The 11,153-nt window shown below is 50.9% G+C and overlaps 1 protein-coding gene across 2 annotated transcripts; it reads right to left on the bottom strand.

Moving 5' to 3' along the window:
- Positions 1-10,589, bottom strand: LOC140916396 (E3 ubiquitin-protein ligase TRIM56). 2 transcript variants are annotated; one of them, XR_013636211.1, is made up of 3 exons: positions 10,426-10,589; positions 1,539-7,889; positions 1-976 (listed from the first exon to the last, which is right to left on the bottom strand). XR_013636211.1 is itself a non-coding variant. In XM_073358046.2 (2 exons), exon 2 carries the CDS (start codon positions 7,868-7,870, stop codon positions 5,813-5,815), a length of 2,058 nt encoding a protein of 685 aa, XP_073214147.1. In that variant the 5' UTR covers positions 7,871-7,889; positions 10,426-10,589; the 3' UTR covers positions 1-5,812. The 2 variants fall into 2 exon arrangements, 1 of the variants encoding a protein (XP_073214147.1); XM_073358046.2 differs by having other exon boundaries at positions 1-7,889.
- Between the last annotated feature and the right edge of the window lie 564 nt (positions 10,590-11,153).

Genomic DNA, 11,153 nt, shown 5'->3' with positions numbered 1-11,153 from the left:
TTATCTTCAAAACAATCTTTAATTTTAAACATCTGTCATTTTTTAATTAGCAGATATAGCCCAAATGCCCCTTAAAAGAAGAATATAAATTCAGAAATAAAGACCTAGGAATTCATTTAAAAAATATAAAAACATGAAAAAGCAAATTTGGAATTCAGTCTCCTTATTACATTAAAAGCAGGCACAAACCATACTATAAAAAAAAAAATCTAAACGTAGGCCCTAGGGAAGCAGGCAGGGCGTCAGAGAGTTACTATTCAACAAGTTTCAATGCCAGACAGTTTATATGTTTAATTTGTCCAGACTTGGACCCCTGAATGGAAAAGACAGGCTAACCCTACATGCTAGCCTGGCTGCTCTGGCATGCAAGAGGGGAGGGATGTAGTCACCCATGGATCTGAACGCTGCTCCCTCGTAGAGCTCAGTGATGCCCTGCCACCTCATCTTTTGTATGAAAGTGATTTGATTATTGTAACCCCAAGACCTATAATTTGGACCCCACATAAATGGTGAGGTTTGAGTTTTAGACCAGTTCTGTCTTTCCGGGGCATGGGAAGCAGTGCACCTGCTGCTCTCCCTAGTTATGCTATCTCCAGCAACACCACCTTTCCCCAGGAGAAGGAGCTCAGCCATCAATAATAGTCCCTGGTTTTCTAGATGTGGTGTTTTATGTTGGCTTCACTCTGGCAAAACAGGCTACGATCTCACATACTGAGATGCAAAGGCCATTTTTCCACTCAATTCTAAGAAACAGAGACCTGTTCCTTGGGGGAGAAGGGTGATAGAAGGTAAATCTCATCTGTGCATGGAGCATTTCTTGTTCAAAAGTTCCAGAACTGTAGGTCTCCCCTGCTAGCTCTTCCCGGCACTCAGCTGCAGCTCCCGTTCTCAATCTGTTACTCTGACTGGATAACTGAGGAGGGACTAGCTCTCCCCCTCCTGTAGCTACTGGCAGGGTGGTTGAATCCAGCTACTACTGAGAGAGAGAGAGAGAGAATTAATACAAAACAAAGACAAACCTCAAAGAGGCCATTTGTCTCCTGCCTGGAACTATCGCATAAAAAGGCAGCGGCCCAGGTAGGGAAACCATAAGCGGGACCATCTGAATCTGCCACCAACAGGGCAAGGAGTGGCCAGTAAGACTGTTTTGGGTGCGCACCCTCCTGCAGCACGTCTCATCATCCCCTCCTCCCTTTCTTCATCAGGCAATCTGGTCACCATCCCTTAGCTCCAGGGGATGTCAGGAATTCTACATGGAAGAGAGAACAGAATCTCCCCCCCAGGAAGAAATTCCTTCTTGGACTAGGGAGCTCTTGAATTTGGTGCAAAAAGTGCCTTTACCTCAGCGGTCACCAACCTGTAAGCCCCAGGCAACAGCAGCAGAGTCCCCTTACAGTATCCACTCTCAAAAGAGCAAATATAACAGATGCCTGACAGCAGAAGAGGTTTGCAGGAATCCTCATCTGACTCAGTGGAGGTGGCGATTGAGAACCTAAGGAGTAAAATTTTAAAAAGGGGGAAAGGGTTCAAGAAACTACCTCAGACACGAGAGAAAACTGGCCGATTCTTCTGGGGATAGTAGTTCTTCATTCATCATGAGAGCTGACGGTTCTGGACACAAGGTTCTCATACATGGAAAGAAAAAGCTTAATAAAAGAATTGTTTGTGGCTGTTCTTCATTGTCATTTATTTTAATCATAATCTTGACAGACATCAAAAAAAGAAAAAGAAGGCTGGAAAATCTGTTCAATCCAAGCCTGAGAGAGAAACGAAGAAGTCAAGAGGAAAGTCAGGATCTTCTTCATAGGAGGAGGGTGAACTCTCTCTCTCTCTCACACAGAGCCTGAATTGCAGGATGAAACAAAGCAAGAGGATCTTTTTCCAATCACTTGAGAACACATTATGAATGGTGATTAGATACCTGGGTATCCTGTCAGATGAGCCCATTAGAAAAGATTCTGGGGAGGAGGAAGAAAGATAGACATAGAAATTACAAAAAAATATTTTCCAGCTGGTTCAAAATCTGAACTACACATTCCCTTTCATGACTTTTTGGAAAAGCGATTAAGGCTGAATGGGAAACACCAGCAAAATCTAATGGACTGTCCAGGCATGCCAAAAAATTCTACAATGTGCACCACAGCAAAGCAGATTTGGTCTCTCATCCCAAAATGGACAAAGCAGATCAGCACTAGTCAAAGACACTACTATCCAACGGAAAGGGGCTTTTTCCCAAAAGAACCCGACTGCAGAATAGAAATATCCCTGTGTAATAATATGTCTGAGGCTTCATCTTCCTCTCTGAGGGTTTCTGCTGGGACAACATGTTTTGCAAGAGCAGTGCTAGCCTGGACTGACAAATTTGGCAGCTAGATGCCCACAAAAGGCTAAGAAATCATGATTAGGTTTGGACTTAAAGAAAAACTCAATGGCTTCAACCTTCACTGTTTATGCAACCAGGGATACTTTGATGTTTTCAGCGCATGCCATGGCCTCCAATGTGGTGACCAGACAGCACCTCTGGTTATGAGCTTGGAAGCACTATATACAAGCCAAAGTCATGTTAACAGCTTTGAAATATTTAGGAAGTTGGTTATTTGGGAAGCCATTAGACAGAGTGCTGGTGGAAATCTCAGATAAATCAAAAAAGAACTGTCCCAACTCCAAATCCAGAAAAATGGACAATCGTCCTTATTACAGGTCTACATATCCTTTTTGTGGCTACTCCTATAGGAACGAAAGAAACTACAGCAAAGGCAAATGGAACAAGTCCAAGCCTGGAAAGGGTCGACCATTCTTCCTGCCATGCAAATTTCAACACTGGAAGCAATGCCTGAATACAATCAAGAGAGTTCAGATGAGCAACACCTATGGGGGGAGACTATTAAAATTCAAGGACCAATGGCCTCTCTTCACATTGGACAGATGAATCCTGAATGTGGTTCAACATGGGTACATCACTGAATTTTCAAAGATTCCAAATCATCATTTTCTCCCTTCTCCAGCATCAGCAAGAGGCAAAATACGCTAAAGGCCACAGATCAGCTTCTGCAATTCCATGTAATAGAGAGAGTTCCTGAGGCAGAGATGTTCTCTGGCCACTACTTAATCTTGTTTCTGATATGCAAAAGATCTGAGGAGGACAGAGTAGTGTTGGACTTAAAACACCTGAACAAGTTCATAAGAAAGACCAGATTTAAGATGGAGACTTTGAATTCCATAGCAGTGGCCATCTGCCAAGGGAATTACTTTATATCAATTGATTTGAAGACTTATCTTCATGTGCCAATCCACTGGAAGCACAAGAGATTTCTGTGATTCGCTCATGGGACCAATGATTTTCCATACAAAGCACTACCTTTCAGACTGTCATCCTCACGAGTGTTCATAGAAGTCCTCATTGTTCTGGTGGGTTTTCTCAGGCAAAAGGGGTCACAGGAATAGTCTTTCCTGGATGACATTCTAGGCAGAGCCCTGTCCAAGGAGGGGTCCACTCGGGCAACTTAGCCAATGATCTGAACATTGAAACAACATGGATTTATTGTCAATTGCTGAAAGAGTGATCTTCAACCATCTCAGCACCTCATCCATCTTGGAATGTTGACAGAAAGATTTTGTGGGCTGTGTGTGTCTATCAGCCAAAACACAGGGCAAGATCAGATCAGCAATTACTCTCATGAGGAGGTGCCTTAGGACATCAGAACACTCATTAGAATGCCCACAAAGAATGATCAGGTCCTGCACAAGGATAGTTGCTTGGGCAAGAATGCATATGAGGCTTCTCGAGTTTCCTGTTGTCCCTTCCCTGCCATTTGCTGATTTTTTCCATTCTGAGCCTTTTCCAATTCCAATATATCTTTTTTGAGATGGGGGCGACCACATCTGCACACAATATTCAAGATGTGGGCGTACCATGGATTTATATAGAGGCAATATGATATTTTCTGTCCTATATCTATCCCTTTCTTAATTATTCCCAGCATTTTGTTTGCTTTTTTGACTGCCGCTGCACATTGAGAGGATGTTTTCAGAGACCTATCCACAATGACTCCAAGAGCTCTTTCTTGAGTGGTAACAGCTAATTTAGACCCCATCATTTTATATGTATAGTTGGGATTATGCTTTCCAATGTGCATTCCTTTGCATTTATCAACATTAAATTTCATCTGCCATTTTGTTGTCCAGTCATCCAGTTTTGAGAGATCCTTTTGTAGCTCTTTGCAGTCTGCCTGGGTCTTAACTATCTTTAGTAATTTTGTGTCATTTTGTATGCACACACACGAATACTAATGTGTGTGTGTGTGCATGAGAAAATGCATGTCTACATGCCAGTGCACGTGGCTAGGTCCCTGAGAATCCGTGTAAGAGAGCACATTTGCCAGCAAGTGTTAAAACAAAGCCCAAAGACAAATGCCTGAATCGCTCCCACAGAGCTGCTCTGTAAGAGCCTGAACATTTCTTGCCAACACAGTGAAAGAAACTAGTGAATGTACTCTCACATCCTGTCCTGCACACAGGGAAAGGCTCCAGCAAACATCCCTTATGTTCAGGTCACTGTGACGACTCAGTGCCAGTGTCATGCCCTTTAGTGAGGCCTGCCACACTCATAATTGCACCAGGCTTTATTAAAGCAAAACAAGAAGAAAAATTGGAAAACAGTTCATAAGGGAAAGCATGAGGCTCTATTAATTATCCAAATACATAAAAGTGTTAATGCTCAAACAGAAATGATTGTTTTACACTAACAGTAGGATGAGCTGGAATGCAATAGGAAGCTTTAGTCTGTATCCCTAAATATAAACAAAAGCTGAGACCTGCTCAAGCACTGACTGCTCTTCCTGGATTCAACAGGCTAAACAGAAAAGGAATGTAAGAGGCTGCATCAACCATTGAACTGAGCCGACTGCCACCTCTTTCCCAATGGATGCACTAACCAGTCTCTGGCTGCAGCAATGCTGGGTGCTTTCTGCTTGGGATCTTTAGATACAGTTCTAGCCGTTTTTACCTTTTCACACTTGTGGGACTGGATGCTTCCAATGCTCAGACCAGGTTCCCACAACTTCTGGCAGGCGTCAGGTTCCTTTGTGATGTTTGGTCATCCTGCTCAAGGAGGACTATGACTCGGGGGGATAGGAGGGAGACAAATTCAGTGGCTGGCTGGGCTAAGATAGCAAAGGGGATGCTGAGAGATAGAAGTAGGTCATTTTTCTGACATTCCCTTAATCTGGGACACACTCCAGAACAGCTAAAGTGAAAGTCAGAGTTCTATCAGTTCACAGCTCTAAAGCAGAGGTAAGGTGGGCAGGGGAAGAGATGTTACTTTAACGTGAAACAGTTCAAAAGGCACCTGTCATCTATCAGTGCCAACTACCAAATGCACATTAAGCAAAGGCATTTCCTTTCTGCCATTTCCTTAGAGCTGTCCATTATTCCCAGCTCTCCAGCTGTTCACCTCAGGCACTGACAGCACTGACTATAACATTGCAGTATCCCCTGCAGAAACTGTCAGGTGAGCTGGGAGAGTGTAGAAAGTTTTAGCAATATGGATCTCATCTCAGTTAGTGAAATAATATTTCTACCTCCAGCTTCCCTGGGCTCTGAGTATTTTCAAAACACTTGGAGCACAAAGGTTCCTGCCCAGACATGTCTGTTCCACTGACACCCAGAGTCAGGGCTAAAGCTCTGTAACGCATCTGGAGGTGATAGTACTAGTGGGATTACTCTGGCGCACTATTAACATAAAGGTTTGGGACCTGAGGTTACAGAACCAGCTACTTTGGGGCACTCAGCCCACATTCTCCAAGGGTGTGAACTAGAAACAATAAATGTGGACGTAACCATCCTCTTGCACCAGAACAAGGCGCCCGCCGTCGTCCACAGCAAGGACACGGGGTCTCTTCAGCCGACTTTGGTTGCTCAACACTACCTCCCCTGTCTCACCGTCTGGTGAAAATTTAATCACCTTCAACTGATCAACCACAAAAATGTTACTAGACACGTCCACGCATACACTGAACGGCTTTGTCAGCAGCGAGTGTGAGGTCTTCAGCACATTGAGAATCAGCCCAGACTTCTCAATGATGACAATCTGCTTCTTGATGAAGTCTGAAACAATGAATTCCTCCCAGTCATTGACAGCAATGAAAAGGAACTTCCCCCCATGGTAATCTGTGGGTGCCACCCTGCCCACGCAGTGTCCTGAAGGGCTGTAAAGGGAGATGGAGCAGAGTGTGCCTTCACTCACTGCAATATAGGAGTCCTCATAGGAGGTGATGGCATAGGAAGACTCGGATCCCCTTAGCAGCAACTTGCGCAGAAACTTGCCCTCAAGGGTCAGGAAGAAGAGGAAGGAATCTGAAGAGCAAGCTAGGACGTCTCCACAGAGCGAAATGCCACAGAAGACGCCATCTGAGTCTGGCAGAGGTATTGATTGCTGAAAGTGCCCACCAGCGCTGTACTGCTTTATCTCATCATTCTCCTGATCTAACAGGAGAATGCCACCAGCGTGAGGCAGAACAGCAATCCCTGTGATATTGGGCTTTGCTTGGGACCAGCACTGGTCTACCTCAAAAGTGCACACGCGCTTAGGCCTTTTACTGCGCCTGCTGCAACAAGAGGGGTTCTTGTCGGGAGTGTCAGGGGCACTCTCTTCAGAGCCTGGACAGGAGTCTTCTTGGTCCTCTGAGTCCAAGGGCAAGTCTGGGTCATCCTCAGACTCCTCACTGGGGGAAGCAGATGCCTCGCTATCTGGCTCAAAAACATTTTCCATGTCTCCTTCAGGTTGTTCCCTGGGAAACACTAGACTGAAGAGTGCTGCCTCTGACAGCATTTCCGGCTGATCCCAGGCTATGGCCAATTCAGGGATTTGGCTCTCTAATTTCCGTGGGATATATGTCTGGAGCTCCTGAATCCGATTCCTTATCATGCCCTCTAAGTGTAAGATCTCATAGTCCTTTCCCACATAGAGGACCCTTTGAGAGAACTCTCTGGTGCTGATTGCTTTATCTCTTTGGCTCTGGAGCTCCTCTTTCACCAGGCGACAACCTTCCATTTGCTGAGTTAGAAAAGCAGACAGCTCACCCAGAACGGCTTCCTTCTGGGCCAGGAGGTAGGAGATAATGTCATCCACGTATTTGGTGATCCTCTCCTTTATGTTCTCTCCTGATGTTTTCAACTTATCTATTGTCTCCTCCACAGCTTTTTCCTGCTCAGAGATGCATGTTATCGTTCCTGCCAGGCTGTCAATTAGCTGCTCAACAGAAGGCCTTTCCCTCTGCACAGCATTTGCCATAGAGACCACCTTGTGCTGGAAATGGTCTAGCATACGGCAGTCCCTGCAGATGGGAGCACTGCAGGTGTCACAGAAGAATCGCAGAGCTTCCTGCTGGTGGTCCTGGCAGCACAGCTCCTGCAGCAGCCTCATCTCAGCATCATATTCCCCAGCTAGAAACTCCTCAAGCTTCACCACCTTATGATGAAGAGTGAGACGGGAGCAGCAATGGCCCTGAGTGCAGGACTGGCACAAGAAATCCTTGCAGTCTAGGCAACGGGCAGTGGCAGTCAAGATCTTCTGGGCATCTGAGCAGACTGTGCAGGCCAAATCCCTGTTGTGTTTAATTTGGAATAACTCCAGGAGGCTGTTGATGAAGAAGTTGGTTTTCAGACTTGAGGCACCTCCTGGGACATCTGTTTGCAGCCGGCACTCAGGACACTGGAGGGCTCCGTCCCTCACTAGTGGTTCCAGGCAATGCTGGCAGTAACTGTGCAGACATGGAAGGATCTTTGGCACTGTGTAGAGATCATAGCAGATTTTACAGGTCAGGAAATCCTCCCTGATTAATTCTTGTAAGGACATGAAGGTTAGAGCCATTGTCCCATCCCAACAAGGCCTGGAAACAAAACAAAGAGAAGAATCAAAATGCACTCATCTTATTTCTACACCCATCATCTGAGTGACAGCCCTGCTGAAGGCTGCAATCCCAAGAAAAAGACAGGCTGAAACACGGGAGGAACAAAGGGAAAGAGAGAAGCAGATGGGTGGGCAAGAGGAGAGGGAGATAGGGTCACCATCTGGCCTGTATCATATTTCTGTCCTTGTGTATGCTTCTGTTTAGCTGGATGTGTATCTTTAGTGAGCACCTGTGGAAACTTTTGCTTCCTGACACTAAGCAGAAATGTTTGAATCTATTCACCCTACGGACATAGGCAAGAAAGAGTTGAGCATCCAGGAATTTTATCCCCAAAATTATTAAAATGTATAGTCTAGACAGACACAAGGAATGGCAGGTGAGAGAACTAGGCTAATTTAAGGAAGGAGCTATCTGGGATCTGAGTTGGATCAGCTGATATACTGAAGTTCTCTAGGGCTCTGACCCAAATTACTTACTGAAGGAACTTATGTTTTTTATGAAATTTAGAACATACCACAGAGATTAGGCTATTACAAATTCTAACAAACCAATTATGGACAAAACAATGGAATTATCATATTAAGGCTTGAAATAAGGTTCATTAGCAGCAGCACTGGCATTAAATCATCAGTTTAATCAAACCATCAAATTAACACAGCAAATAATCACCTAATGACAGGTTTCAGAGTAGCAGCCGTGTTAGTCTGTATTCGCAAAAAGAAAAGGAGTACTTGTGGCACCTTAGAGACTAACCAATTTATTTGAGCATAAGCTTTCGTGAGCTACAGCTCACTTCATCAGTGGTGAATGCATCCGATGAAGTGAGCTGTAGCTCACAAAAGCTCATGCTCATATAAATTGGTTAGTCTCTAAGGTGCCACAAGTCCTCCTTTTCTTTTTGTAATCACCTAAAGCTTTCCTCCCAGAACTTCACAGTAAAATAGTGGTTTCTGGCACTTAATGCTTTTTGCTAGTGGATGTAAAGTAAAACTGGGTCCACCTCTGATGGAGACGCTTTTCTCTAGGTAAGTGAAGACCCAAACAGATTATTCTTCAAAATCAGGAGTGAATCCTGTCTTGTGTATCATAGATATCTGGGACAACTTAAAAGACACCCGTCTTGGGACCAGGGTCACCTTCCCCAGGCAGAGAGCCGGGGGGGGGGGGCAGGATCCGGAGGGGGGGACCAGGGTCACCCGCCCCAGGCAGGGAGCAGGGGGAGGGGGGGGCCGGCAGCGTCTCCCGCCCCAGGCAGAGAGCCGGGGGTGGGGGCAGGATCCGGAGGGGGGGACCAGGGTCACCCGCCCCAGGCAGAGAGCGGGGGGGGGGCAGGATCCGGAGGGGGCGGACCAGGGTCACCCGCCCCAGGCAGAGAGCGGGGGGGGGGGGGCAGGATCCGGAGGGGGCGGACCAGGGTCACCCGCCCCAGGCAGAGAGCCGGGGGGGGGGGCAGGATCCGGAGGGGGCGGACCAGGGTCAGCCGCCCCAGGCAGAGAGCGGGGGGGGGGCAGGATCCGGAGGGGGCGGACCAGGGTCAGCCGCCCCAGGCAGAGAGCGGGGGGGGGGCAGGATCCGGAGGGGGCGGACCAGGGTCAGCCGCCCCAGGCAGAGAGCGGGGGGGGGGCAGGATCCGGAGGGGGCGGACCAGGGTCAGCCGCCCCAGGCAGAGAGCGGGGGGGGGGCAGGATCCGGAGGGGGGGACCAGGGTCAGCCGCCCCAGGCAGAGAGCGGGGGGGGGGCAGGATCCGGAGGGGGGGACCAGGGTCACCCGCCCCAGGCAGAGAGCGGGGGGGGGCAGGATCCGGAGGGGGCGGACCAGGGTCAGCCGCCCCAGGCAGAGAGCAGGGGGGGGCAGGATCCGGAGGGGGCGGACCAGGGTCACCCGCCCCAGGCAGAGAGCCGGGGGGGGGGGCAGGATCCGGAGGGGGGAACCAGGGTCAGCCGCCCCAGGCAGAGAGCGGGGGGGGGGCAGGATCCGGAGGGGGGGACCAGGGTCACCCACCCCAGGCAGAGAGCCGGGGGGGGGCAGGATCCGGAGGGGGGGACCAGGGTCACCCGCCCCAGGCAGAGAGCCGGGGGGGGGCAGGATCCGGAGGGGGGGACCAGGGTCACCCGCCCCAGGCAGAGAGCCGGGGGGGGGCAGGATCCGGAGGGGGGGAACAGGGTCACCCACCCCAGGCAGAGAGCCGGGGGGGGGGCAGGATCCGGAGGGGGGGACCAGTGTCACCCGCCCCAGGCAGAGAGCGGGGGGGGGCAGGATCCGGAGGGGGGGACCAGGGTCACCCGCCCCAGGCAGAGAGCGGGGGGGGGCAGGATCCGGAGGGGGGGACCAGGGTCACCCGCCCCAGGCAGAGAGCGGGGGGGGGGCAGGATCCGGAGGGGGGGACCAGGGTCACCCGCCCCAGGCAGAGTCGGGGGGGGGGCGCGGGGGGGGGGCGCCGCACACGGCAGGTTTCAGGCTCAAGCCCGAGCCGAGCCGAGCCGAGCCAGGCCGCCACGTTCCCGCCCGACTCACCCGCCGCCGGCCCAGCCGCGCCGCCCTGGCCGCTACCGGGACAGGCCCGTTTCCGCCCCGAGCAGCGCAGGCCCCAGCGCCCTTCCGGGAGCCGCCCGCCCCAGCCTCGCGCCGGCAAGGGCGGGGCAGCCGAGCGTGGGGGGCGGACGGGGGGGGGAGGGCAGCGGGGCGGACGGGGGGGGGACTGAGGGGAAGGAAGGAAGGGCAGCGGGGCGTGAGGGGGGGGGCGGACGGGAGGGAGGGAGGAAGGGCAGCGGGGCGTGGGGGGCGGACTGGGGGGGGGGAGGGAGGGTAGCGGACTGGGGGAGAAAGGGCAGCGGGTGAGGGGTGGGGAGGACTGGGAGGGAGGAAGGGCAGCGGGTGAGGGGTGGGGCGGACTAGGGGGGGAGGGAGGGAGGAAGGGCAGCGGGGCGTGGGGGGCGGACTGGTGGGAGGGGGGGCGGACTGGGGGAGAAAGGGCAGCGGGTGAGGGGTGGGGAGGACTGGGAGGGAGGAAGGGCAGCGGGTGAGAGGTGGGGCGGACTGAGGGGGAGGGAGGAAGGAAGGGCAGCGGGGCGTGGGGGGCGGACTGGGGGAGGAAGGACAGCAGGTGAGGGGTGGGGAGGCCTGGGGGGGAGGGAGGGAGGAAGGGCAGCGGGTGAGGGGTGGGGCGGACTGGGGGAGGGAGGGCAGCGGAGGGCAACCTACTGACCGCTATACTTTCCTACATGCCTCTAGCTTCCATCCAG

Source organism: Lepidochelys kempii, chromosome 8 (genome assembly GCF_965140285.1).
Source record: "Lepidochelys kempii isolate rLepKem1 chromosome 8, rLepKem1.hap1, whole genome shotgun sequence".
Lineage (NCBI taxonomy): Eukaryota > Metazoa > Chordata > Testudines > Cheloniidae > Lepidochelys > Lepidochelys kempii.
The sequence above is the reverse complement of the archived record's forward strand: the minus strand, read 5'-3'. Positions and strand labels throughout refer to the sequence as shown.

What these genes read in the sequence shown, in the direction of transcription:
- LOC140916396 (XM_073358046.2), bottom strand. Translation starts at nt 7,870, where the DNA reads ATGGCTCTAACCTTCATGTCCTTACAAGAATTAATCAGGGAGGATTTC.